Genomic DNA, 26,306 nt, shown 5'->3' on the forward strand with positions numbered 1-26,306 from the left:
AGACGTTTTTGTAAATAGGGCTTCGGCGTTAAAGGGTTAATAAGTTAATTATATTAGGTTTGATAGGTTTATAACGTACAGTAAACCCCCCGTATTCGCGTTCCCACGATTCGCGGATTCACCTATTTGTGGATTTCTCTATGGAACATGTACGCATTATTCGCTTGAAAATTCGCCCATTCGCCGTATTGTTCACCGAGAAATATTCACTAATTACTGTATTTTCATATCATTTTCATGACTAAATGCACTTTTGTGATAAAACTGTTAAAATACTCAGGTACCCTGGTAGTGCTCAAGCATACAGTCAGGCAGCAAGAGAGACCAACTTCTTTTCCTCCATCTTTTTTATCCCATCTTCTAGTTAAAAAATTAAAAGAGAATGACAGAAGTATTGTTAGTAACGTTATACTCTTGCTTAAATGCATACAGTTATAAACAACCGAACAAGAAACTGTTGTTTTGCTTATAACCAAATCGGATAACAACAGCTGTTTTGCTTGTATTTCAACCATCGTACAACAGTAAACAATAACCGTAGTTATAGTACAAATGACGTTAAGTGGAATAGGACTGATATATTTTTATATTATACCCTTGTTCGGTATGGACAAAAGATCGGCAAGGAAATATACTGCTAAATTTAAGCTGCAAATTGTAGCTGCAGCTGAGAAAACAGTGTTCAAGCTGCTAATGACTATAAATTATTGTGCATCAGCAACATGGATGAAACTCGACAGTAATTAAAATTCGAGAGAAAGTATTTTAATCAAAACTACTGGACATGAAAGAACACATATTATACGCCAATGAACGATAAATACGCAAAGCTTGTATTATGATGAAATCAAGTGAAAATAGCGAACGGACTCTTGATTTTTTTGTTTACGCAAAACAAACATGCCCCCAAACTGCCACCGTCATCTGTTAATGAAAAAATATAGCTGAATTAATTTCACACCGAGACGTATTTAGTTATATTTCGACTTAAAAACACTTTATATAATGAAAAAGTAACCTTACCCCATAAACATAAAGTATCTAGAGATTCATTTATGCTAACTAGAAGCAAGAAGAGCGCTCTGAACTGGGTCAAATACGGCAAAGTAAATTCACCCATTCGCAGTATTTTTCACTGAGAAATATTCACTAATTACTGTATTTTCATATAATTTTCATGACTAAATGCTTTTTTTTTTTTTGTGATAAAACTATTAAGATACTCAGGTACAGGCAGTCCCCAGTTATCAGTGGGGGTCCGTTCTGACGGTGTGATGATAACCAAAAATTGCCGATAGTGAAAATTGTCTTTTTCGGCGATTTTCAGGGCTTATCAGCGCTTCTGTTAGGTATGTATCAGTGCCAGTACTCAATTATCAGTGCCAGTAAGCGGAATTTGGTGATTTTCGGCTCCGAAAATTGCCGATTTTCGCTGCTAGACAAACACTGTAAAACCGGATCACCGATAACCGAGCCCACCGATAACTGGGGACTGCCTGTATAAGCATTTTTAGAGTTTTTTTTGTGTTTGAACTACAAAATAAGCAGTTCTAAGTGTTTTTAGAAGGGTTTTAAGTACCTGCGGATTTTAGCTATTCGAGGGGGATTTACTGTATACTGTAAGCATTTTTAGTTTTTTTTGCGTTTGAACTAACGAAATAGGACATTCTAAGTGTTTTTAGAAGGGTTCTAAGTCTTCGCGGGGGCCGGGTTGTGGTGTGCATCCCCCGCGAATACAGGGGTTTACTGTAATTCGCATATATCAAAATTATATATTCGAGTACTGTATTGCAGTTGTGTATTAAAAATCGCACTAGAATAAGGTAATACTCAAAAGTTTGTTGGTGTTATGTTTACAATTATATTCATTGCACTCTATTAAAGGCCTGCATATGAAGAACCAAGAGAGACTAGTCGACCCCGTCGCCGACGCCGTCTGGAACAAACTCATCCTGACATCATTGGCAGGATCATACGACACAAGTGGAATATAGATGGGGAGGGAATTGATTGTACTGGAACAGTGTTGGGTATTTCTGCTCCTGGAACTGTACCAGAGGAGTCAGATGATGCTGAGTTTGTCAGTGGCACATGCTATGATGTTCAGTATGATGACGAAGACTTCGTACGGCATTTGATCTTGGAAGGTGACTGGCAGCGTGGAGATATTCAAGTGTTGGGAAGGGCTCCCAACTTGCCCTAAATATTCATTTCTTGTTTTTGATAAAGATTTATGGAGAATGAAAGTTAACAAGTATCCTGTTAATACTATTAGCAGAGGTTACTCACATAAAAATTTTACCAGATTTCTATTTTTATATGGAGATTTTCTATCAAAGTAGTTAGCTATTGATTAAAGTGACTAATATTTACTCCTTTCCATAGTTTTGTAGTACAGTATATGTTAGATGTGTTTTGTATATCAGGTAGCCATAACTTCAGCACAAGAGTAGCCATTTTGTTGAAAGACTTTGTCTTACAGATTGACAAATAATTTTGTTCAGTAGTTTCCTTAATTTATTAAGTTATATTTTTTACTGCATCTTTTTATTGATGCAAGGTAAGTAATGTCTAATATATTTTTGTTTAGTTTTCCAAATGTGGAATTGATGAAACCATACTTCGTAATTCTTTTCTTTATAAGTTTTACCCTAGGTAAGAGTATAATTTTGTGGAAGTTTGAATGATTTATGTTTTGTCTTGAGATATCCATGTAATAATGTTAGATTCCTTTTAAATATTTAAAGACTGACACCTGTTAGTTCAGGTCTGTCTTGCAATTGTTGTAGTTTGCATTTTATGCTGACAACTTCAAAGCTCTTTCATTAAATATTTTCCTAATTTTTTCAAGTTTTGCATTTTATTAGTTAAAGTTTTGACCATATAAATTTAAATAGGAAGCTTGCATATTTTGGATTTTTCAGACTTCCTTTACGCGATATAAGTGTACTTTTTTCAACACTCAGATGCTTTTCCTTTTATTCCTTAAAATCATTAAAATCGTTTACTGCGATATTACCAATAGAATTTGTTGTTTATTGCCTTCATTTACCATTTTTGCTGTTATATGACCTGTAGTCTGCCTGCCATTTGGTTCATTCACTTTTTGATAATTTGTTTTAGGAAATTATTAATTTGATGCGTGGTAAACTGTTCATAAATGCTTTATAAGTAATGTTTCAACGAGGTTTCTTAAGACCAACTGAATAGGGTTGCACTTCAGTTCAGTCAGAATTGAGGCTATTATGACTTTATACGCTTATAATTGGGGTGAAGTAAGCAAAATGCAGTATTTAATGCTTAAGTATCCTCAAGCTCTTTGATATAATGCAGTAAATTTTGATGCATTTTTATTTCAAACCCTCACTCACCTGAGGATCTGTCAAATCTGTTTTTTTAGTTTTGTATGTGTAACTATTTAAATTGTCAGTCTTTGCATTATGCTATTCAAGTTTTACATAAAAGTTGGCAAGTAAAGTAGTGATTGATAAATTACCCTAATTTTAAGTTATAATCAACATATGCATATTTACGTACACATTTGTACTGAATATGTATATTATACAGAAATATACGTTATGTAAAAAAGAGAAGTTTCATGATCTGCAGCACCATACGTTCTTCATGAGTAAAAGAAATAGCATTGGTCTTAATGGGAAGCATTATGAAAATTGTCTTTCTCATTAAGTTGATCAAACAGTTTGGAATTTTGAGAATTTGTTTAGGGTTTCAGTTTGGACATGCCCTATCATTGTTGGTATTTTTATAGTAATGATAGCATTTTAATAGTTGTTTTATGATACAAAGGTACTTTGCTAGCAAACAACTTTCAGATATCCATATTTTTGTATTTAAAAACTCAGCAAAATGAAAAGTGAGTGGTAATTTTATTTAAAAGCAAGTAAATTGTACAAAAGATTTTGTAAATAAATTTTTTAATCTTACTATTTTCTTTATTAGATTTTTCTTCCTGTAGGAAAGGTTTCCTTTTCAAATTACATCTTTATTGAAATACCATTTTATTCATATAAGATGTAAAAGCAGTATTTTATAAAGATGTAATTTTTCAGTACAAAATTCATCTTTTCAGTAAAAACATTTTCAGTTTGCCTGTAATGAAAAAAAGTGATTAGTCTACATGCAAAAAAAAATTCTTCCAGACAGAGTGTCTTAATGAAAATGGCAGTCAGTTGGTGATGCTGAGCATGCACTGGAGGTTCTCCAGGTCACCAACAGCCCTGAGAATCAGTTCTATGCTACCTGATTCATGAGTTGTAGACAATAGTGGGCCTGGGAGGTGAAAAGTTCCATGAAAAGTACTGTTATTGGTTATATGAAAAAAATCTATTTAAAAAAAATTACGTTTATTTCACAACAAACCCTCAGTAAAAATGATACCATATCGTATTATAGGTGGCATTACTTGAGATGTTTAAAATCCCTGATGGATCAGTTGAGACCTTTAAGATTTACAGGAAAGCTTTTTGAGATCAGTCTTAAATATCATAGCTTATCTTTTGCTTATAATTGTTTTGTACTCTGAGACAAACCTGACATGAGGAGGCAACTGTAAAAGTTTTGCATTTCAAGTCTAATTTGCAGTGTCTGCCTTCCATTAAAAACCTGCCAGGGAATGCTGAGGGTTTAGAGCCTATACTTTCATTAGGTATCCATTGGAAAGAATAATGTAGCAGGAGCAGCTCTTACTCATTACTTGTGATTCAAAGGTGAATGTCCTAGAGTGTTGCAGTGAGTGTCATAATGTAGAAATGTTTTGTACTCTGAGACAAAACCTAACATGAGGAGGCAACTATAAAAGGTTTGCATTTCAAGTCTAATTTGCAGTGTCTGCCTTCCATTAAAAACCTGCCAGGGAATGCTGAGGGTTCAGAGCCTATACTTTCATCAGGTACCCATTGGAAAGAATAATGTAGCAGGGGCAGCCCTTACTCATTATTTGTGATTCCAAGGTGAATGTCCTAGAGTGTTGCAGAAAAAGTCATAATGTAGAAATGGAAAGATGGAAAGGAAGAAGAATCAAGTGTACTTGAAGTAGGGACCAATTGTCTTATTACTGTTGTAAAACCCAGCAGGCACGTTTCACTACGTGTGTGTTCCTGAGATACAAGCATGTAAACTGTTTGGCCCATCCACATGCCTACCATTAAAATACATTGACATCCAGATTATGTTTAAAAGAGAGAACTAAAAAAGAGCTACTTGTGGACAAGCAATGTAATGTGCTGCTTTGCATTGTTCAGAATTCCTTATGCCCTTAAAAGAACTTGCATGATCTAGAACTGAATGGGATTTCTGCTCTATGCTTTGATACATCCAGTTGACAAAAAAATTCTTGAAGTATTTCTCTTAACCCCATGGTTTTCTAAAGATATAAGTGAATTAGCCTAACAGGACAAGGAGATAGTCCTTTTTTCTTGGATGGTGCAAGAGTAACAGATCGGCAATAGTAGTGCATTGGCATCTACCTGCTACCTAAGATTTATTTCTTTGCAAAAATGTCTGCAAAGGACAAATCTAGTGATTGCCAATCCTTGGTATGCATAGTTTTCTTTGAGCTGTGGATCTTACTTGCCTTAACACCACGAGGCTGACTTGACTGCTCCACTACCACTGAAGAATCCAAGACAGCCCCAACAGTTCCAGCTTGAGAAGGTTCGGACTTATAAACTTACATGGATAGGCTAAGAATTCTTATGGCTTCTCAGAAACAAGAAAATTGAATATCTGGAATATTGTAATTGATCAAATCAAGGGCTCTTTATCAACCCCAGGACTTTTTCTCTGAGGCTTAAGAAAAAATAGCACAAACATAATAATAGCACTGTTTCACAACACAAGAAATCAAACCAAAGAAAACATGAGCAAAGAGAAGAAAAACACCGGCTTTGTTAGGAAGGGCAGCAGCACGTCCTACCAGCAGGGCGGTAAGGAAGATACTGGATGCATCAGGGTATCATGGGTCGGAGAAGGTTAGCTTGTGCCTCCTCTCTCAGCCCATTGGCCGAACTCCGTTGCCACCAATTCCTTGTCTTACAATTTTAGATGTTTTTACCGGTTTCCAGGTAGCGCTAGAAGAATTTATCCTTTTGTTAAGACCGCAGGTTTGTTAGCTATGAAAAATACAAGTTAATTAGAAATTTGTCATTTTTCTTGGTGCAGTATACTGTAGATTGGTAGTAGATCTACAAAGTTTAGAGATAGTCTTGGCTACCCTCAATGAAAGTCTGTGCCCCTGAGGTGCCGCTGGGTAGTCTCCAGTGGTTAAGGTCTAATTTTGTGAAGACAACAGAGCTTGTATACTACTAGGATGATCATGCAGAATAGCAAGAAAGTAGACTTCAAGGTGGCAGAGGAATGTAGTAGAGCATTTGTCTTTAAACCTGTAAGGTATGGAGGACATGGGCAAAATGTTTGAAGCTTGGAAAAGTGCTGATTTCCAAGTCATCAGAGGGATGTGTTAGAGAATCTGTTGAAACCTGTAAGGTCTGGAGTTGCTGAGCAAAATGTTGGGACTCTTGGCAATACTGAGACCATGTTTCATGAGAGGAAAAAATAAAGGCCTTCTGCAATCTGTAATTAGGAAGATCTAGTATATATCTAGAGGAAACTTATGCAGTGAAGACAAAACCCTCTTAGTTTTGTTATCTGTAGCACAGGCCAGAGTGTCAACTGGTATATAAATTGTTCTTGTGATTAGTAACACATGCTTTTGGTCCCAGCTGACCTAGGAAGCATCCTTTCATGTACTTCCCTCCTCCTCTCTCTTTGGATGTACCAGAAGACTGATGCTGCTGCCTTCGTCCTGACGGGATAAACCAATTCAGCGAGCTGATACTAAAGGTTGGGCACCTACCTCTTTTCTCACTGGTGACTCCACCATGCAAGTATAAAGCATTTAAGAGAGATGCATAATACCTTGATTGTATGCTTCCTCAAACATGAACATTACAGTGCTCTGTAACACCAAGTACTTCTTTGAAATCTGTTAGTAAGAGATGTATCTAATTGCTGCATATCAAGCTCAAATGTTAACTTCAATCATTCCCACTGGGAAACATTCGATATTATGTAGTTAGATAGGCAGAATTCTTTCATTCCTAATTAGTCACCAAGTTAGAGGATCTACCATGGTTGTTCACTCAAATTGGCTGCAAGAATTAGGCATAATGACTAGCCCATTGGCTATCTTATGCTTGATTGCTAACAACTAGTGGCTTCATTGCTGGTAAATTGGACTAAGAATACCTTAGAATGTATAGAGTTATAGAGTAACAATAGTGATCTTTAACCCATATTTAGGTAAAAAATATGCACAGATTATCTTTATCTCACCAAAGTTGGTCAATCAGTATTTTGAATCCTTTAGTGTACAGTACCGTCGTAAATACAGCTTAGTTTCTCCAGAGAGAGTTGTTGTCTTTGCAGTGGATCTTTTGTATTTTATTTACATAGATTTACAGACATTCATCTTGTTTTGTCTTATCATTTACTGTTTTGTGAACAGCCATTTGGTTCATTGTGGGATTAAAGTTGTTGTGCCTTTGAAATTCAATGAGATAATGAAGATACATTATCAGAAATGAATGATCACACACTTTCCTTATTATAGTATTGTATAATTACTCAAATTCCTGTAATCTATAGTTGTTATACCTATGAAATTCAATAGTAATACATTATCAGAAATGAGCATTAATATGAAAAGATGGTTGTAGGCTTAGCAAACACAAATGCTCCATAGTCAGTTGGTTGCAGGTTAATAAATGTCTCTTGGCCTTTGTTGCAGTGATTAAGTAAACTTGCACATACCATACCTGTTAAATAATAATTCATGTAAAATATCTTTAATAGGATTAAAGTTGCAATATTGATAATGATTATTTCTGTGTGAAAAAGATAATAGAAAAGATTATAAAACAAGAAATGTTTTCAACTGCTAAGTTTACAGTTTATTACCATGAATTGCATGCTATTATTATAAATTTTTAACTATACCATATCACAAATTTTCCAATTTTTAGTAAATGTGCATAGTGTATGGGATTTACCATTGTCATGGTCATTGGCATAGTGTAGGTCTGGTTTTGGGTCATGGTTCTGTCTGGTAGTGTGGACCAGCTGTGGTTCCTGTGGCCTGGTGCAGGTATGGCCATGGGTTGTGATTTTCTTTGTTAGTTTGGCTTATGGTATTGGTACGTCTCTTCCTTTGTGCTGGTCTGGCCTTACTTTGCAGTTGTATCTGTTAATGGGAGTGTTGGTGCCTCTGACACTGCCGTAGCCCCATCCTGGCATGGACTTGCTCTTGGGCTTATCTGCTAACATGGCCGTGGTCAGAGTTCCTGGCTTAACATGCATAGGCTCCTAACTTGGTCGCAACTCTAGTCCACATTTTTGCGGCTGGTCACTAGATTGTCTTAAAAGGAGGGGATGCAAGCTGTCCTACAGAATACCATAAATGTATAAAATCAGTATCTTTAAGATTTTAAAATGTTTAGCAAAACTCGCCATTATGAAAAAGAATTTGCGTATTCCCTTAGGAAAAATACAAACATCACGACAAATTCTCAACACCTGTGACGTCACTATCGGGCAGAGTAATACCAGCTGGAAGTAGATCCGCATGAATGTGAGTATTCCTTTAACACTGGAAAGAACCCTGATATGAAGGATAACTGGGGAACTGCTGATATTACAAAACCATTTAGTTTGATTATAAAATACTACAAGGATGTTACACTCTCATGGTTCCCATAAAGCTCCATAAGACAGACCAACCAATTACAAAGAATTCTCTTATGGTTGGTCTCGGCCAGAATGTTGCTTGTTGGCACAGTGATAGAATCTAAAGGACTGGGGACAGGATGGCGCTATCTCCTGTCCTACAATGACTGCCACGGCTTTCACTATTGTCTCACCTGCACAGACGTGACAACATAAATTGGTGGCCAATTTCATTACGTGCCATGTCTGTGCAAAATAAATGTTCACCCCAGTCCCATGCCTTTTCGTTAGGGAAAGTGGGTGGGTATGAGGACTCACAGCTGCTACCAAAAATAGGTTTTTCTGATGTCAAAATCTGTTTTTTAATAGCGTAGCTGCTGTTCATCCTCAAAGGAGCTTACAAAAGAAATTGACAGATGATGAAATGGCTTAGCTCCTAACAAATAAATCCCAACAACCCAGATTAATTTTTGGTCCTAGGAATAGTCACGGGTTATTAACCATTTTCTTTATTCCAGATGCCCATAGGGTTTGGCCATAAAGAAACAGCACACAAACCAATTTATGTATTATTCTTTGTGGTTAGGAGGTGACTTACCTAATTTTGTCATGTCTGGCTGCAGGATTATTGCACCTTTTCCAGCAATATGTCAGCATGACCACCACCACTTATGGCAATAGTGTTGCAGGAAGTTTTTATTCAAGGTAAAGTCACAGGTTATCAACTGTTTTCTGTATTTCAGATACCCACTGGAATCTGGCAATAAAGAACAGGAGACACATGAACCTATAAATGTACTATCCATTGTGGTTCTACAGAGACTTACCTAATTAAGTCAGGTCTGGCTGCAGGATTACTGCGCCTTCACTGGTTGAAGAACAGTATACAGTATAGTATATTGTGCAATACTGCCTTGAATAACCACTCCATACATTCAAAGACTTTTTCGAAGGAAACATTTATGAAGAAAGTTAAGAATGTATTCACCTTTTGGATGTCATGCAACTTAGGAAAGGGAAGAGGGTCTGCCTTTTTAATGAGGGCCACTAAAAAAAATCTCAGCCCATGTAGAGATAGTGGTTTGTTTGTGCTAAGGTGTAGGAAAATAGGACCATCTGGGATGTTTGTCGTGACATCTAGGTAAACTTTAAGTGCCTAACCGGGCATAATATTTTATATGAAATACTGACTTCATTTATCGGAAAAGGGATTTTCCCTTTAAAAGGTCCTCATTCCTGGCGAGGAGTGATAGTCCAGGAGACAGCAGTAAATGACAACTAGGTGTGTGAGTGGTAAAATGTCCTTGCCTAAGAGAGCCCAGTATGCTGATCAGAGCTCCTGATGCCATACCAGTCAATCATGGTTCTAAACCAGCTGGAAGATCCTTCAGTAGCTGAACCTTTTGATCAAGTTGCCCTGACTGTCCCTTTAGGTGCAGTTCAGCACCTAGCAGGTGAAAGCAGTACAGGACAGTGGACTTTGACTGCTGTATCACAAAATCCCATATAAAAAGGTCAAAGTGGAGGTTAATAAGTAAAACTTTTTATAGTTGCTCATTACTTAATAGAGAAAAAATTGGAAAACAAAAGTTAAGCAAAAGGGAACACACTTGAGAGTGCTGACAAGTTCATGATGCTTTACATAGTTAGAAAAAGGAACCTCCTTTCTGTAAAGTGTGAACTTTACATAAAATACTCAGATAATATTTGAATGAAGGAACACTCAAAAAGATATCATCTTAGAAAATCTGGTAATTGTTCACTAATCATTACTTTGTACTGCACCAGTTAATGACAGACATTACTTGGGAATGTAGAGCTCACCTTTTTGTATCTTTAATCAATAATAGCTTTAAAAGGGCTGAAATAAAGCCTTTCAAATGGAAAATGAATTGGTAAGAAATGCTAGAAAATCCTGAAGACAACACCTGGAGAACAATGGCAGAGCTTTTGGCTCCACAGAGATGTGTTTTGTGAGACTGCCATTTTATATCTGACTGGCTAAAGACCATTATCCTGGACACATTGTGGACCATATCTGTTGGCATATATTATGAGGTTGCAATCAGCGCCAAATTTTGCAATTTGGTGTTTGTGGTTTCTCAGAATATGTTGCTGTAACTTTGACCTTGCTATGTGGTATGCAATGTAATATTGGTCGTTCTAGTTGCAACTTTACCGTTTGGTGACATGTAGCTTTTTGCTTCTCCCAGTTTTCTTGATGTTCTTTAGGTACAATGGATGACCTACCCATAATCAGGCTATCTAGAAGACCATGCTAGAAGAAATAGTATCTGCATGGCCGTTATGTGATGTATAGTATCCTTAAACTTTTTAACATAGCATTTGGAGTTGTACGACTACTTTGGTATTGTTAAAAGTAGGTACAGTATTCATATTTAACATGAAATACATGAATATTGTATTTGAATCTCAACAGATTTCATTCAGATATCCTGTTTTATAATTTTTTTCATTATATTCATTATAATCACTAGAGCATTTTCACCCAATATGGATCTGAGGGTAAGCATTGTAATCAGTAATCAGTTAATGAGTATGAAGATACTGTAAATATTTATTACTTTTAATTTTGTAATCATGGATTTAGCATTTTTCATATGCCATAGTGGGTTTGCTTAAATATGTTTATGTCCAATGGTAAAAAAATTTTACTCCTTTTTCTCTTTCAGACCTAGACAGAGACAAAGAAAAGAAAAGTTGAAAAAACCACCGTAAGTATGCAGCATCACTTTATGCTGTGTTTCAGAGTGTCAGGGATATCAAATGATTCGTCCAGATAGTAGATTTTATAGTGAAAACCACTCTAGGGTATAGATTAAAACCCTTTGAAAATTTACGTCTGCATTCAGACCAAGTGAGTTATGAACAAAAGCCAAATTTTTCCTTTAACAACACAGATTTAACAACACAGATTAACAACACAGATTTAACAACACAGATTAAATAATTTTCTCAAGGAGCAAAGGTATCAGAGAGCATCAAGGCAATAATGTGAATACTTAACTGACACCTTCTCTCCCTTGAACTTTACTTAAACTGCAGCTGGAGGTATCTCTTGTAGATTGTCAACACTACAAAATTTTTACCGTTAGTTATGTTATCTTAGCAACTTTGTATTATGTATAGACATTCACAAAAAATTTTTTGTTTATAATAAAGTTTTATCCCTTTCCAAGAACTCTTAATTCAGTATTTCATTAGTATAAAAATAAATCAAGCAAGGGAGGGAGAATGGTTTAATTGATATAGCAGAAACCACAACACTACATTAACTGTAAGTTGGGATGTTTTGTTTTATTGAACTCCATTTCTGCTCGTGTAATAACATTTGCAGTTATTTTTTAACCTGTTTCAGTTAGATGTATAACTCAGGTATGATTTAATCTCTTTCATATACTGTATTAGTTATTAAAATATGAACAAACTTTCCCCATATTTTATAAATTATCTTAATATATATGGTAGTCCAATTAAAAGGGAAAAAGTAGAAAGAAAACTTTATTAACTGCCTGATATTAAGATAGCGTGATGTTATAATTCAGGATAGTTTGTCCATCCTTGCTTAAACAGTGAATTGGTAATTAACCTGGATTGGCCTTGCACAAGTTTCCTTATTGAACTTCGTGGCTGTGAAAGTAAATATTCAGTTTGAAAGTCTATTGTCAGTTTCAGTCATAGTAACACACTCAATTAGCTTATATTGTGCTCATATTGGTACATCTAGTTATGGTAAGTGATGGACTGTTTTATTCCTAGAATCCACGTTTCTGTTTGAACTGCATAACAGTGAATTTTCACATCATGTATTATTTGAGTGTCTTAATATGTTGAGAAGAATAATTTTATTTTGATATTATATAGCTGAAGGCTTTACTAATTACGTCAGGTGCCATCAATGGCTTTCGAGGTACTTCTCTAATAAGTTTGTGAACACTGATTTGGACAGTCATTAGTCTGAAATTGGTTTTTAATAAGCTTGTCTTTAATTTTTCAGCCTTCAGATTGAGATTGTGAAAACAAGAGGTAGAGTTAAACAGGTACCACCTAGTGCAGTAGAAAGTGTATATCTCTCTCCAGTGTCACAGGCCCCCTCTGACATTATTGAAGAGATATCAAGTTACCCTAGCTCTGAAGGGGAATTTCAAGAACCACAGTATCGATCGACACCTATGGTAAATACATACAGCATTTGATATATTTAAAGAGTGTCTAAGTTACTGTAAATGCAAGTTGAATTGGGATTTTCATTAAATTTTAAAATTCTGGGTCACTTTGCAAATATTTGAGGATATATAAATTTGTATGTGGAAAAATTTTATTTTTATGATTCATTATGAACAGAAATATCTTAAGGAAAATTTGGTTGCTATGTCAGTGACTAAATGTATATTGTTTGTAGCTCACTGCAACATTCTTGTCTCAATTTATGTAGATGCTAACTACATTATTCATATCTTGTCAGCGGTCTGATCAGACCAGCAACCATTGAGTTTCGAATGATTGTAAAGTGAAAATATTGATAAGGGGCAATTCTTCTTTTTGAACTTTGACAGCATGTCATTTGTTTATGCATATAGTATATGTGCAACACTCAAATTGTCATATGACTGTCAAAGTACTCGCATCTTATTCTAACATTTATTTTTGTCTAGTACTGTATATTTTTTCTAAAACACTTTCATTGTAATTAACATGTTCTTGAATTGTATGTACTGATTAATTATCCACTTTGTATTTTATAAAAATTTTATTTATGCACAATATGTACAGTATTTGAGACTTATGAATAGACCAGTTCTAAGCAAATTTTTAAACTTACAGGATGTTGTCCCTCACAGCTTGCACAGGGCATCTAGCAGACATGGATTGAAAGGTAACCCATTTTAGTCTGTATTGTGTAGTATGACTTGACTCACTCACACAGTGGAGCCATACGGGTAACAAGACTGGGCAAAACAATTGTAGGGTATGTTAGCCTCTAGCTTGTGGTAGTGTATGTCAAACCTTACCTGTTATTGCAGGTTAATTGCAGATGCACGAAGCTAGTAAAACATGCAGGACTGAGAGAAGCAACAACAATACTGTATGTTGTTGTTGAATAAATACAGTCCCTTGAATATATATATATATATATATATTTTTTTTTTTTAAATACACCCATAAATAAACCAACAACTCTTTAAAATAATATTGATTGATTAATTGTTATACATGATTGTCCTTTTTCAGTATATGTACATGTGTCAGAATTTGCATTTGTCTTCAGTTGTTACTAGTTATTATTGATAATACGATGTTGCAGAGCTCAGGACATTGTTTTGTGGGTTCTGTTCAGGAAATTTTGTTTCTCACTATGTCTGGCACTGGTTTATTATATGTTCCATGAATAAGAGGCCACCTAATTTTGGTAGGCAGGAGGAACACTTCATGAATGGTATTTAAGTAAGGCTTTTCCTGTATTAGGAGTATCTTTAGCATCTTTAGGCACCTTGGCTAAAGGGCTTTTCCAGTTGCTTCTGTGTTCCTCACTGTTGTATTCCCTGTAATACTAGTATGGTGAGTCTCTCTCACTTGGTTTTTTATGGTTCCTTCTTGAGCATGACAGTTTCATTGTGGTTATACCAACATAAGAGCTTGGACATCCAGACTGGTCATTTGACTCAGTATACCACATTAGTTTGTTTAGTTGGATTTCTGAATGGTGAGCTGGGTTGTGATGCAGCTGTTTTGACAATGTAGAATATCTGTTTTTTATTTGGGAAATGTAGTTTAGCTTTTGGGGGTGTCTTGCTATTTGTTTATGAACCTGCTTGTTAGAATATCCATTTTTTTATAAGTATTTGGGAAATGCAGTTTAGTTTTTGGAGGTGTCTTGCCAAGAAGAGTGTGTTAAAGCTCTTCTGTGAAGGCTTTGATGGTGATGTTCTTGTCTTGAAGGCACCCACTATCTCCATTAAGACAAAGGCTGTGGTTGGTCTTCAGGTAAACAGATATTCTTAGGCTGTCCTCGGTTTGGGAGGTGAGGACGTCGGGGAAGGGGAGCTGGCCCTTACTGTAAAACTCATTAGTGTAGTTTAAACTTAATTATTAAGTAAATGATTATATGGTCATAGGATACCCCAAATTTTTAATAATGCTAATTTTTGCTTAGGCAAATGACTTGGCCTTAAAAATTTAACCATGTTGAAAAGTTAGGAGTAGATTCAGAATCGGTTTCTAACAACATTCATAAACTGTGCTGATGTTGTGTATTAATCCAGCTGATATTTAATTAAAATGATTTCAGTTAATATTGAAACTGCACACAAACACACAACACTACATTAGTTATAACTATTGTAAAATGATCATTTATTATTTATTATCCACAGCCCAGAGAAGTCAGAGTATCCAAAGCAAGTTGCGTGATTTTGAAAATCGTCATGAAATGTCAAGAGATAGAGATATTTCATATGTTTCAAATGAACAAGATGTTGATTCATCATCATTCTTAATAAGAGAGGCACTTGTCACTGATGAGCTTGAAGCAGTGAAGAAAGGGCTTAAATCTATCCTAATCTAGACAAGTGAATCAGAATTCAGAGGTTTGTTTGAACATTTTCGTTCCAATTTTTGGGTGGGGTTTATTCAAGTAGTTGCTGGGAATACTTAATATAGCAGAGTTTTAGTTTTTATCTTATTACCCAAAGAACCCATTAATGGTAAGGTAAAAAATGTTTTCAATGTACTTTAGTGTGTGATGTTCTCTTAAATTTTTTTTTTTTTTTTACTAGTATAGTACTGCCTTCTATACTGTTGGGTTTTGTTGATTGCCATGGATTTGCATTTCTTGAATACAGATACACACAGATAATCACAATATATCACAGAAAAACACAAACAAAAAACAGAATGAAAAAACCAGAATGCCAAGGTGTAGAAAGAACAGGAAGTGCTTAGAAAACTGGTGTCTATGCTGGAAGACGGTTTGAGAGATAACTGGTGACTCATGACGTATGCAAAGGGGGACAAGAGGTCAGGCTCTGCCTACTCTCTCTCCCTGTTGGCTGATACACTGATGCCACCAAACCTTGTTCTAATTGTAACCGGATCCAGCTACACTAGATACTTTTCCCATACTTAAAGACTGGAAGGTTTGTTAGTATGAAAAATACAGTGATTAAAAATTTGTCATTTTTCTGATAAGAGAGATTACTCCAGTCTTTAAATAGCAAAAATGTAAGATCAGGTCCCATTGTAAGATCATAACATTGTGTATTACTATTATTAAGTAGTTTGACCAGACCACGGAGCTAATTTATTTAGCTTTCACAGAGCTAGAGCAAAGTACATGTACTTACTACCAACCCTATCTTCTGGAAAGTTTAAGCAGAATGTTCAGTTGTCATGCAACGAAGAAAAATATATGGAGAAAGCTGGACCCTTTTTGTTCTTACATTTTAATTCCAATTTCATTGCGCTGATTAGTGTTACTCACTATCAATGAGTTTTATTGTATTGTAATTTTTAACTTGTATATTGCTGGTGACACAGTTATTAAGATATATTGGTTGCACAGTATGCTAAGTAGTAGAAAGACTATTATGTAAACAGAACACTTGTGATGGTTAAAACTGTAGAGAATAGTTAATTAAGATATATTTATAAAAACAGGAACTTTTGCTTCTCTGGCAATAAAATAAAAGTGTGGAAATTGCCCTAATTTAAACTTCAGAAATTAAGCTTTAATGAAAAACCGCTACAAGGGCTTACTAAATTAGTGAAGCCATTCAATATTTGTTATATTATATTGTAGATGAACTGCTGAACTCAGGAACAGATATTTGTAACAGCTGATTTCAAATCCATAATGATCTTCGAAAGAGGTAGATGGAAATTAGGATGTTGATGGCTGTACATGTCTGTCGATTACTGGAAGTAGGTCCTCTTTGGTCAGCATTGGTACCCACATCAGGATTCTGTTGCAAATCAGCCTCATCCGATGCAGGAGAGATGAATGAAACTACAGGATTAAGGCTCCTTGCACCACTCTGCTTACAATAATATTAGGGGTCTTATATAACAGACTACTATTTTTCCAATTTATTTTATGATCCAGGCTTGGGGATGTGTTGCCACAACGCTGTTAAAAGGTTAGTGGGGCAGGCTCTTCAGCGTTTCTACAAACATTGAAGTGGATGATATTACAGTCTCTCTCTTTTCCTTTCTCGTAGTTAGCGTGCACACATATTTTTACAACTTATTTCTCTGTATGTCTTCACATAATTTTAAATTGATTGAATACCTGTACCCTCTAATCACAGAATGTTTTTACGCACAGAATGTTTTTCTATTTTATTGTACCTTTGTTATATTACAACTGTGACATATGAAGTTTACCTAGTTTACCTTCCTGATAATGACAAAGAAAACGTAAAGTCATTAAGTTTACAGTCCCATTTGTTACTTGGTTTTACCTTACTGTGAGTGCAAAAGAAAACGGCAGTCAGTGGATTAGTATAGGGGTAACATTAGTATACTGTACTGTAAATGCGCTAGCGTTGCAAATACCATTGATTAGGCGACACTGTACTCTATTTATACATCAACTTTTATTTTTTTTAAGGGTAATGTATTAAGCTAACTTTTAAAAACTCTTAAAGTGCTTTGGGAGCATGATATGGGCCATATTTGGGGTTTAAACTAGAAATAAGCATTTATTAGCATTTTTAGTGACTCGTACCAAACATTCGCGATTCCTCCTGATCTGCGACGGGTTCTGGAACCTAACCTTGCGAATGTTTGAGGTTATTACTGTTTAGGTCATTTTATCTTTTAGTTTGACAAAGCTGCAAATACGCCTATGGTTTCTTTGCCTTTCATGCACAAGCTTAGATTGAAGTTGGTTTGCAACAGTCCTAATGTAGACACCAATGCTGAACGGGGCAGGCCTACTTCTCATATGTGACAAGATATTTGAAACAATCAACACCCAAATAAACATCCACTGATTCAGGCATTGTCAAAGATTGGAAATAGTCTGTTAATCTGCTTCAGACATTGTCAAAGATTGGAAATAGTCTCTTAAAAATTTATTTACTAGATTACCAATCATCTGCAACAACAAAAGTTGGATTGCCATACTGACCTTTCAACTCCTTTTAATGTTCTAAAGTTCTAAACAAATGTTTAGTTTTTTGTTTTGTTTACTTCATGACTAATTACCACATTTTCATTTTGTAACCGAAGAGGCTTGGTGGGAAACGTGAAAGATCCTATTTTCATAAATACACCTGTATATATAAATACTGTAAGTGGATCATTTAACAAAAAACAAATAAGGTATTACAAATAAAATATAAAGTGAAACATGTGAGCTGCCTTATGAAGAAAGTATTAGCACCCAGTTTGAACTAATTAAATGATTCAGTATAAAGGGCCACACTGTGGAGTTTATGGTGATGTTCCCAAACCTCCATCAGGTGTTGGATTTACTACCATATCGCCAAATAAAAAAAAAATCAATTCTTCTCACCAGGCAGTGTCTGTTTTCAAAGCAGGTCTTGAAGTTATAAATTTAGCCATTAAAATTATCTAAAATATGGTATCAAAGAAATGTAATTTTCAGCAACTATACCTGTAAATACTGTAGCGACCATCAAAACCATTTCCCAAAATATTTTGTGCAACAGATTAAGTTTTTATTCCACGAATTCAGCATATGAACCTACTGTAATATTGAAATATGCTGTATCCCTGTCCATTGGAGCATAAAGGGAAATCAAGATGCCAATACTGTACTGTATAGCAAGCAAAGCTGCAACTACCATGACCAGATCAAAAGCAACCATTCCTGTTATTAACTGTGGAATAATGAATCTCAGATTGGATGAGTAGCGTACCTTACTCAGTCCATGTGTGCAGAGAATGCAGGTCAGTGCTTGAGTATTAAAACATTTTATGTGACTGTTAAACTTCAACCAACAGTAATAAATAAATTTGGGGAATCAGATTTTGCCAGAATCTTTATATAATTTCAAATTTACCCAGTCACAGTATTAAAGAACTCAGTACATTAGGTAAAATGTTGAGTTTTATGATTTAAGACATCCTCTGGGACAACTGTGTGTGAATGAAGTCTATCTCCATGGTCTGGTTAAATTGATAACAGTTATATGCCCAAGAAGATTACATAATTTTTTCACAAATGTAATAAAACTAGAAAACTCTGGTGTCAAACTGCAAAGACAGACACCATTTAGAATAAACTGCATAACTAGTATACAGTGGGTGGTGTAATATGGGAAGATCCGATTGCAAATGCTAATTTTTATTAAACATTTTTGTTGTTATCAGGCAAACACATCATCTCAGAGTAACATAGGTTTGTTATAGATATGTTCTATTGGCATTTTGTTCCTATGGGGATACGAATACTACACCTTTCCTAGCTGGAGTATCTTTCCACACATGCACTGGACAGGCCTTGTACTGACTAAGCAAGGGTTTAAACCAGGTGGAGATGGGGAGAGGGGATGCCTGTTCTCAACCAGCTGAAGTTACTCATTGTCCTTCTGGTTTAGATATATTTCAGATATTTCTTGCGCACAGTATTTTTACGTGTGTTTGCTGTTTCCTTAGCATGAATATCGTGATTTATCAATTCTAAGTGCTTTCATATGTGACTTTTTTTTTGTGCCAGAAAGTGCTAGTGTTATGTTTTTTCCCACAGTTTTTGTGATTTTTGTTGGTTCTTGTCTTGGTGAAGAGCAGAAAAGACCAACTATGTCTCAAGTTGAAGTCGACCTTGTAATAACTTTCATGTGGAATGTAACAGATCCTAATGAAGGGTCCGTCAGCAGGTGTGTCATTCTCTGACTTATGTGCTAATAATATTAAGTTTTTAGGTGTTTGTGAGGCACACAGTTCCCTGGGGTAATCACTTATGATTAAATTGGTCTTGGCTTTATGGACTACTGCATTGAAAAAAGTTTTTTTTTCAGTTGCCCTAGTCCTTCCTGGTGAGCTCCCTTCAATGGTTGTGATTCAGTCTACGGTCCCGGAATAGACCAGCCCAGCAGAAGGTAGGGTAGGTGAGCCATTGGTGCTCCTCTTCTCTGCATTCATCTTCTGTTGTTGTTGACCTTTTTATCTTGAACCTGCTTTCTTTCTCTGTACAGGTGGGCATCAAGATTGGGAAAGTTTACTCCTTGTGTTATTAGTCTTGATAGGCTTCTTTCGCACTCCGTTTCCTTGGAGAGGATGGAGGTTAACAGTCACCAGTGGTGATCAGCTGTTCCCAGGTAGGGTAGGCACCATGGTGCTAGCCTGCTTAGACTCAGAGTCTGCTCCAAACTCGTCTCTCAGTGGGCTCTTGGTCTGACATCGAGCCAAGGCTGTTCTGAGTTGCACTGACAGGGGGTTTGCAGTGCCCATACTTCAGTTGTGTACCTGGTCAGCGGATCAGGTTTTACCACTGGCAATGAGGTATTGCTCTTGCAATCCATCCATGGTTGGATATCACGCAGACAGGTGAGCAGAGGTACTCTTACTGCAACTCCTGAGGGTTGCACAAAGAGAGGCTTGTGTGACCCAGTCAGCGTGGGGTTCACACAGCCCATTTGCGAGTTGTACACACCCAGTCTGTAGATCAGTTTTGTGTGGGTACCATAGAAGGTTTGCCTTCTGCATTGTTTCTGTGCTCAAAACTTTCACCCTCTCAGGAGCTTGTGTGGTCTGAGCAACTCCTCTCCAGGGTGAGTTCTTTGAGCTCTTCCACCTCTTGAGAGAGTGGGTAGCCATTTGGTGGATAAGGGAATTTGAGGAGTAAGGCTTGTTCTTCTCCTTTCTTGGTTTTACCAAGCACCTCACAAGAGGGTAGAGTGTTTAAGTGGGAATCGGGTCTGACAGTAACTCCACTACAGCTCATACCTTCTCCAATGGGAGGCCTTGTGTTGTATGGAGTTTGGAATGTGGAGTCTCCTTTGGTTGAGGGAGGAGCAGCATGGCCTCCAAGGATTGGATGGGACTGAACAGTCCTGTTTTTCTAGATTTCTTCATTCATCATGAGAGAAATATCTTAGGGAGGCAACTATGACTTTGTTCCCACCCTTGGTCTTGTATAAGGAGTTGACCTTTGGGCATGCTCCAGAGGTGCTTTCTGGGCTTGTTCCATACTTGCAGCTACTGTTTGATGTTTGGAGAAGGTTAACACCCTGTAAGGATCAGGAAGTGCCTTTGTCTTCAGTGGATCTTGCAAACATCTTCCTCACTGTTTTCACTCCTTTCCATGACAAAGGCAGTGGCCAACTGTTGGTTTCCTGCTTTTTTGGGGGAGACTGAGTTCTTCAGGATTAGTCCAAAGTGATTTCAGTCCATAACATGTGGAGCAGGGATAGATGGAAACACCACCCTGCTCTCTGGGTTGGTGCCAGCAAGGCAGTCCCAGTGCCCTCGGTGCATTCAACAATGTGACACTCTTGCTTCGCTTGCAACCATGCTCAGCCATACCTGTGGGTGCTACCTCCCTTGTAAGTCTCCATATATGGAAGGCATAATTTTTGTATCCTAATAGGAATAAATGCCAAATTTTTTAAGAAATGTACATTTTTCCAAAGTATACACCAGCCCTTCATATTGAATATATCCCACTTCATTTTTTCCTGAATATTACTTGAAAAGACAATGGGTAACGTTGGTTGAATGAGAATGGGGATCTCCTCTCCTCCATCTCCATACCACCCTTGTTTAGTCAGTATGACATGGCTGTTCTGTGCATGCACAGGATACTCCATATATGAAACGATGTGATATGTATACCTAGAAAAAATAAAAATAAAAAATTTTGTGTTTTTTATACTAAAAAAAAAAAAAAAATTTTATTTTGCCTTTTTTAATGAAAATTTTTTTTTCAGGGTGGTGACTCAGCACATTTTGTCTCCTAGAAGGATTATCAGACATACACATCATTACTTTGGTTTTATTCTTTTGAAATTCCCAGAATTATAGTATTTTATTAATTAACAAGAGGCACTGTGTATTACATTATCAAGTAGAGAATATTACTTTATTAAATAGAGAATTTTAAGTTTAAAGGGACTTATGCATTTGAAATATCAAGTATTACAGTACTGTATTGTTAGGAATTAGGTGAATTCAAACCAGTTACAAAATTATCTTGCTTCTCTTCGGATGAGTGACGCTGTAGTTCTGTTTTCTATAAATTTTTTGTTAGTAGTTTTTAGAGATCTCCATATCTAGGAATGCATTTTTCATACATGAAATATGTACCAGTACCTTAATATGAAGAACCTGAAAAATAAAATTTCTGTCATAGTTAAATTTTGTAAAAAAAAAAAAAAAAAAAGCTTTATTTAAATTTTGAAAATAAAAATAATTACATAATATTAGTTAGTTTTAAAATTCCTTTCACATCTCAACAATATTGTAAGTATAGAAGGGTATGTTAAAAAAAATTTAATATTGTATTAATTTTGAATGCTGTAACTTACTTACAAATGTCAATATCAATCAGGTTTGGATGATGTACTATCTCAGAAAAATCAACAAATCAATCATAGAACTGTAAGTGCCATGTGGCTAATATATAAATTTTTGTAATAGTACTTATTAATGGATGCTTACCTACTGTTAAAGATGGCTTACATCTTCGCGTTCGTCAGGCATTCAAAAGAGAATGCTTTGCTGACCTGGATGGACTGTCTAGTTCACCAGTTCTCCACTAGGTGAATTTTGAATGTTTGAGTTCTTGTCAAGATTCTTCTTGACAAACAACTCAGATGTGGGGAGGCTGGGCAGGTTGTACTTCAACAGTAGGTTAGTATTCAAATAATAAATTTTAAGCAAATTTATATAGTTTGGAATGAATCTTACCTACTACTAAAGACAGCTGACTCCCACATAGAGAAGGAAAGCTAGGCAACATCCACTCAGCCAAGCAAACTTATATGAAACCCAAAACATTCTTACCTAATCTGGGATCCTCCCCTGACTTTACAACCACTAGCAAGTGGATCAATCACAGGAGTAAGGCTCACACATACAACAAGGTCGGAGTAGCCTTATGGATGAAGCTGCCTCATCAGAAGGGGTGTTATTGGACCCATATGCCTAGGTTTGATAAGCCCAACAAATGACAGTTCAAAGGTAAAAAGAATACTTATACATATAAAAGTATACTTCTGTGCATACAACGTACTTTCATACTCCCTAAAACTGGAAACTGGGATTTTCAACAGTAAGGAAAGAGAAGAAAAGGGTGCTCTTTCTTTTGGCTCAGGAACTGTATCTGCTGCAACTAGTTGACTAGGGCTTTACAATGCTTGAACAAAGTCTCTACATCTTGCATGTAATGATCTGCAAAAATGGAATTACACCTCCACTGAGCTGCAAAAACTACATCCTCTGAAGATAATTCTTAAAAAACCTAAATGACGCAATTACTGCTTGTACATGAGTTACAGTAATTTAACTAAACATCAAACAAAAACAAGACACAGGATTCTTAGACATAGGAGTATGCAGTCTCTTAGCCTATCAAAATAAATGATTAACATCACCCCTACATAAATTCTAACTGCTAGTACAGGGCATTAAAGTGCATCATCATTACCCATTCATGAGGTCAAGTCTGGTATCTTGACACACTAGGAAGGAATTTTCCATAAGCATTCTTAGCTTCCAACAAGGGTGGGAATGATTGAATGGTCTCCATTGCAAAAGCCAACGTTCCGTGAAAACACTTGTAATTCAAATACTCTTTTTGCAGTTGCCAGAGCTACCAAGAAGAGACTTTCATAGTCAAGTACTTTAAAGAGGCTGTTTATAAAGGCTCATTTTGTCTGTTGACAATCAAGTCAGTTAGAGACTTCCTGTGCCACATGTTTCAATCAATCAGGTAAAACTGAATGGGTCTCATTCTGAGCCTGGCCAGGCTGACAAACTTTTCCAGAGAGGCCATACAACCTAGAAGTGAAAGCCAATGCTTTGCTGCAAGCTGCTCTAAATGCTGAAGTCCTCTTAGAAGTGAAAAGGAATTGCACACTTGTTTCTCTGAGGGAACAACACAAAACTGAGAGTATCTTCATTCCCAAGACAGACAGTTGGCTGCATCGGAACTAGTGATAACTTTTGGCGGTTGAAAAGAATGCCCAAATGCTGGGCCAGATGAGGCAAAAGGTCCTTGGCGGCTCCCAGAATCCCTCTGTAAGAGATGAATAGGACTTGCCAGACATCCAAAGAGGGTAGAACCCAGATCCCAAGAAGAGGGCACCATACTCCTATGGGAGGTAATGTTCTCGTAAATACTGTTTATCAGGACAAGGAAAGATTGTTCGACTGAATAACCAACGGAACTGTACTGGATGATCCAATTGAAAAGGGAGTCAGCCGAATGAACTTGAGGTTGGAGGTGTCCAACGTTGGCCTCCAACCTCCAGATGCTTTCAGAACAAAAAATAGGTGATTGTAAAAGAGAGGGGAGGCTTCCAAATCTGGCTCTTTGAATGCCCTCCCTAACTGTGACTCAACTTCCACTTGCAAGACTAGGAACTTCTGGTGATGAAGGTAAGAAGGGAAGGCTATCAGTATGATTGACAGAGGAGGAGCCAGAAAAGGAATAACATAACTGTCCTTGATTACTTCCACCACCCAAAGTTCTGTAAGTCTTGCCAGACATTCCAAAAGGCCTGTAGACAGCCTCTTATCATAATCTCAAAGTTCTGTAAGTCTTGCCAGACATTCCAAAAGGCCTGTAGACAGCCTCTTATCATAATCTGAGTGTTGCAATACCCCATTTTTATACTGTTGCAAGAATTCTTTATTCTTCTGGTATCCAGATGTCAATCACTGAAGGGGCTTCAAAGAAAAGGTTGAGAGGGCTGGAAACAGGTGCAGGAGCTAGTCTCTAGCAGCTGGCTTCCAAGGCTGTTTAAAAAATTCAACTACTTATTTGATTGCACACATCTTCCTTAATCACATTAAAAATGGAAGAATTAAGTAGAAGCTCATGTGGCAGATTGAAAATTGCCTCTTGACTTCTGAGAAGGTGACATTAGAAGGTAAATATAAGTATAGTTGCTCCCTTTTCTTACAACAATACAAAATCTTTAAACTAGCGTAAGGAACAAACATTAATACTAAGTGAGAGTTCAGCAAATGAAAACATCTCAATGACTCAGAAAAGTGATGTCATTAGATTTTTCATTTCAGTTAGATCGCAAAACCTTATCTTGTTTATTCACTGGGTCTAAACACACGAAGACTCTGCATCTGAAAAAGTCTTCAGAACAAGGAATAACCTGTATCATATGAGGCAGGTCTACACCTCATAAAAGGAGGAAGACATATATAAAATGAGAAATCTCTTCAAAGTGCACCTTAACCTTTTTGTTATCTTAACCAGAGACAAGGCGCTGGAAGACAGCCAAGACTGAGTCTCTCCCATCTCAATCCTTTACCAAATGCTGGCAGAGAGAAGAACACCCATCTATGAGCTGCCTAAAAACCAAAGATAACTCTCCCATCTTAACCCTATAACGCCGAAGCCCTATTTACAAAAATGTCCCCCTGTATGCCAGCGGCGTTCGGTGAGTTAGCGCCGAAGCGGAAAAAAAGTTTTTCAAAAATCACAGCACGCATAGTTTTTAAGATTAAGAGTTCATTTTTGGCTCATTTTTTTTCATTGCCTGAAGTTTAGTATGCAACCATCAGAAATGAAAAAAATATCATCATCATATATAAATATTGGAATATATGACAGCAAAAAAAAAAAAAAACGTGTATATAATTGTATACAAATCGCTGTAAGCAACACGGTTAAAGCTAATGAGATAATTTTTTTAGTTGTATTGTACACTAAATTGCGATGATTTTGGTATATAACAAATTTTAAAACAATCAAAGCAACACAGAGAAAATATTATCACAAAATGATGCATGAATTAACGCGTGGGACGTAAAAAATGTTTTTTTCAAAAATTCACCATAAATCGAAATATTGCGCTAGAGACTTCCCGTTTGTTGAAAAATGAAGCTAATTGATTGAATATTACTAGACTGTAAGTGTTTTAGCTTACAATTGCAGTTTTCGACCATTTCGGTCGAGTTAAAGTTAACCGAAAGTCGAATTTTTTCTATTTATCGTGATTTATATGGAAATATTTCAAAACTGATAAAAGCTACAACCATGAGTTATTTTTTGTTGTATTGTACATGAAATTGCGCACATTTTCATATATAAAACTTTATGTAACGACTAATATAAAATGGTGCAAATATTACGACAACGAGATGAAAGAATTTCTGAGATGTTTGGCGAGTTACAGCATGCAGCGTAAGGAAAATGTTTTTTTAAATTCACCATAAATCGAAATATTGTGCTAGAGACTTCCAATTTATTGCAAAATGAAGTTAAACGATTGAATACTACTAGAATGTAAGAGTTTTAGCTTACAATTGCATTTTTTGACCATTTCGGTCGAGTTAAAGTTGACCGAAGGTTGAAATTTTGGCAGTTATCGTGATTTATGTGAAAATATTTC

At 36.2% G+C, this 26,306-nt stretch overlaps 2 protein-coding genes across 5 annotated transcripts in view; one reads left to right on the forward strand and one right to left on the reverse strand.

Moving 5' to 3' along the window:
- Positions 1–22,151, forward strand: part of SA (stromal antigen) — a 93,333-nt gene extending 71,182 nt beyond the window's left edge. Inside the window, exons 22-26 of one of the 3 annotated variants that reach the window (XM_067087889.1) lie at positions 11,436–11,477; positions 12,761–12,938; positions 13,588–13,639; positions 15,138–15,350; positions 21,660–22,151. In XM_067087889.1, the coding sequence (XP_066943990.1) occupies positions 11,436–11,477; positions 12,761–12,938; positions 13,588–13,639; positions 15,138–15,328 (463 nt within the window). In that variant the 3' untranslated portion in view covers positions 15,329–15,350; positions 21,660–22,151. Of the gene's footprint in view, positions 1–1,884; positions 3,945–11,435; positions 11,478–12,760; positions 12,939–13,587; positions 13,640–15,137; positions 15,351–21,659 lie in introns of those variants that run through there. The other 2 variants (XM_067087891.1, XM_067087890.1) reach the window with 2 other exon arrangements.
- Positions 21,711–26,306, reverse strand: part of LOC136829398 (peptidyl-prolyl cis-trans isomerase NIMA-interacting 4) — a 43,001-nt gene continuing 38,405 nt past the window's right edge. For both annotated transcript variants that reach the window (XM_067087894.1, XM_067087895.1), the window contains exon 4: positions 21,711–22,056. The gene's annotated coding sequence lies outside the window, so the exon portion shown is untranslated. The remainder of the gene's footprint in view (positions 22,057–26,306) is intronic.

This window comes from Macrobrachium rosenbergii, chromosome 44 (assembly GCF_040412425.1).
Source record: "Macrobrachium rosenbergii isolate ZJJX-2024 chromosome 44, ASM4041242v1, whole genome shotgun sequence".
Classification (NCBI taxonomy): domain Eukaryota; kingdom Metazoa; phylum Arthropoda; class Malacostraca; order Decapoda; family Palaemonidae; genus Macrobrachium; species Macrobrachium rosenbergii.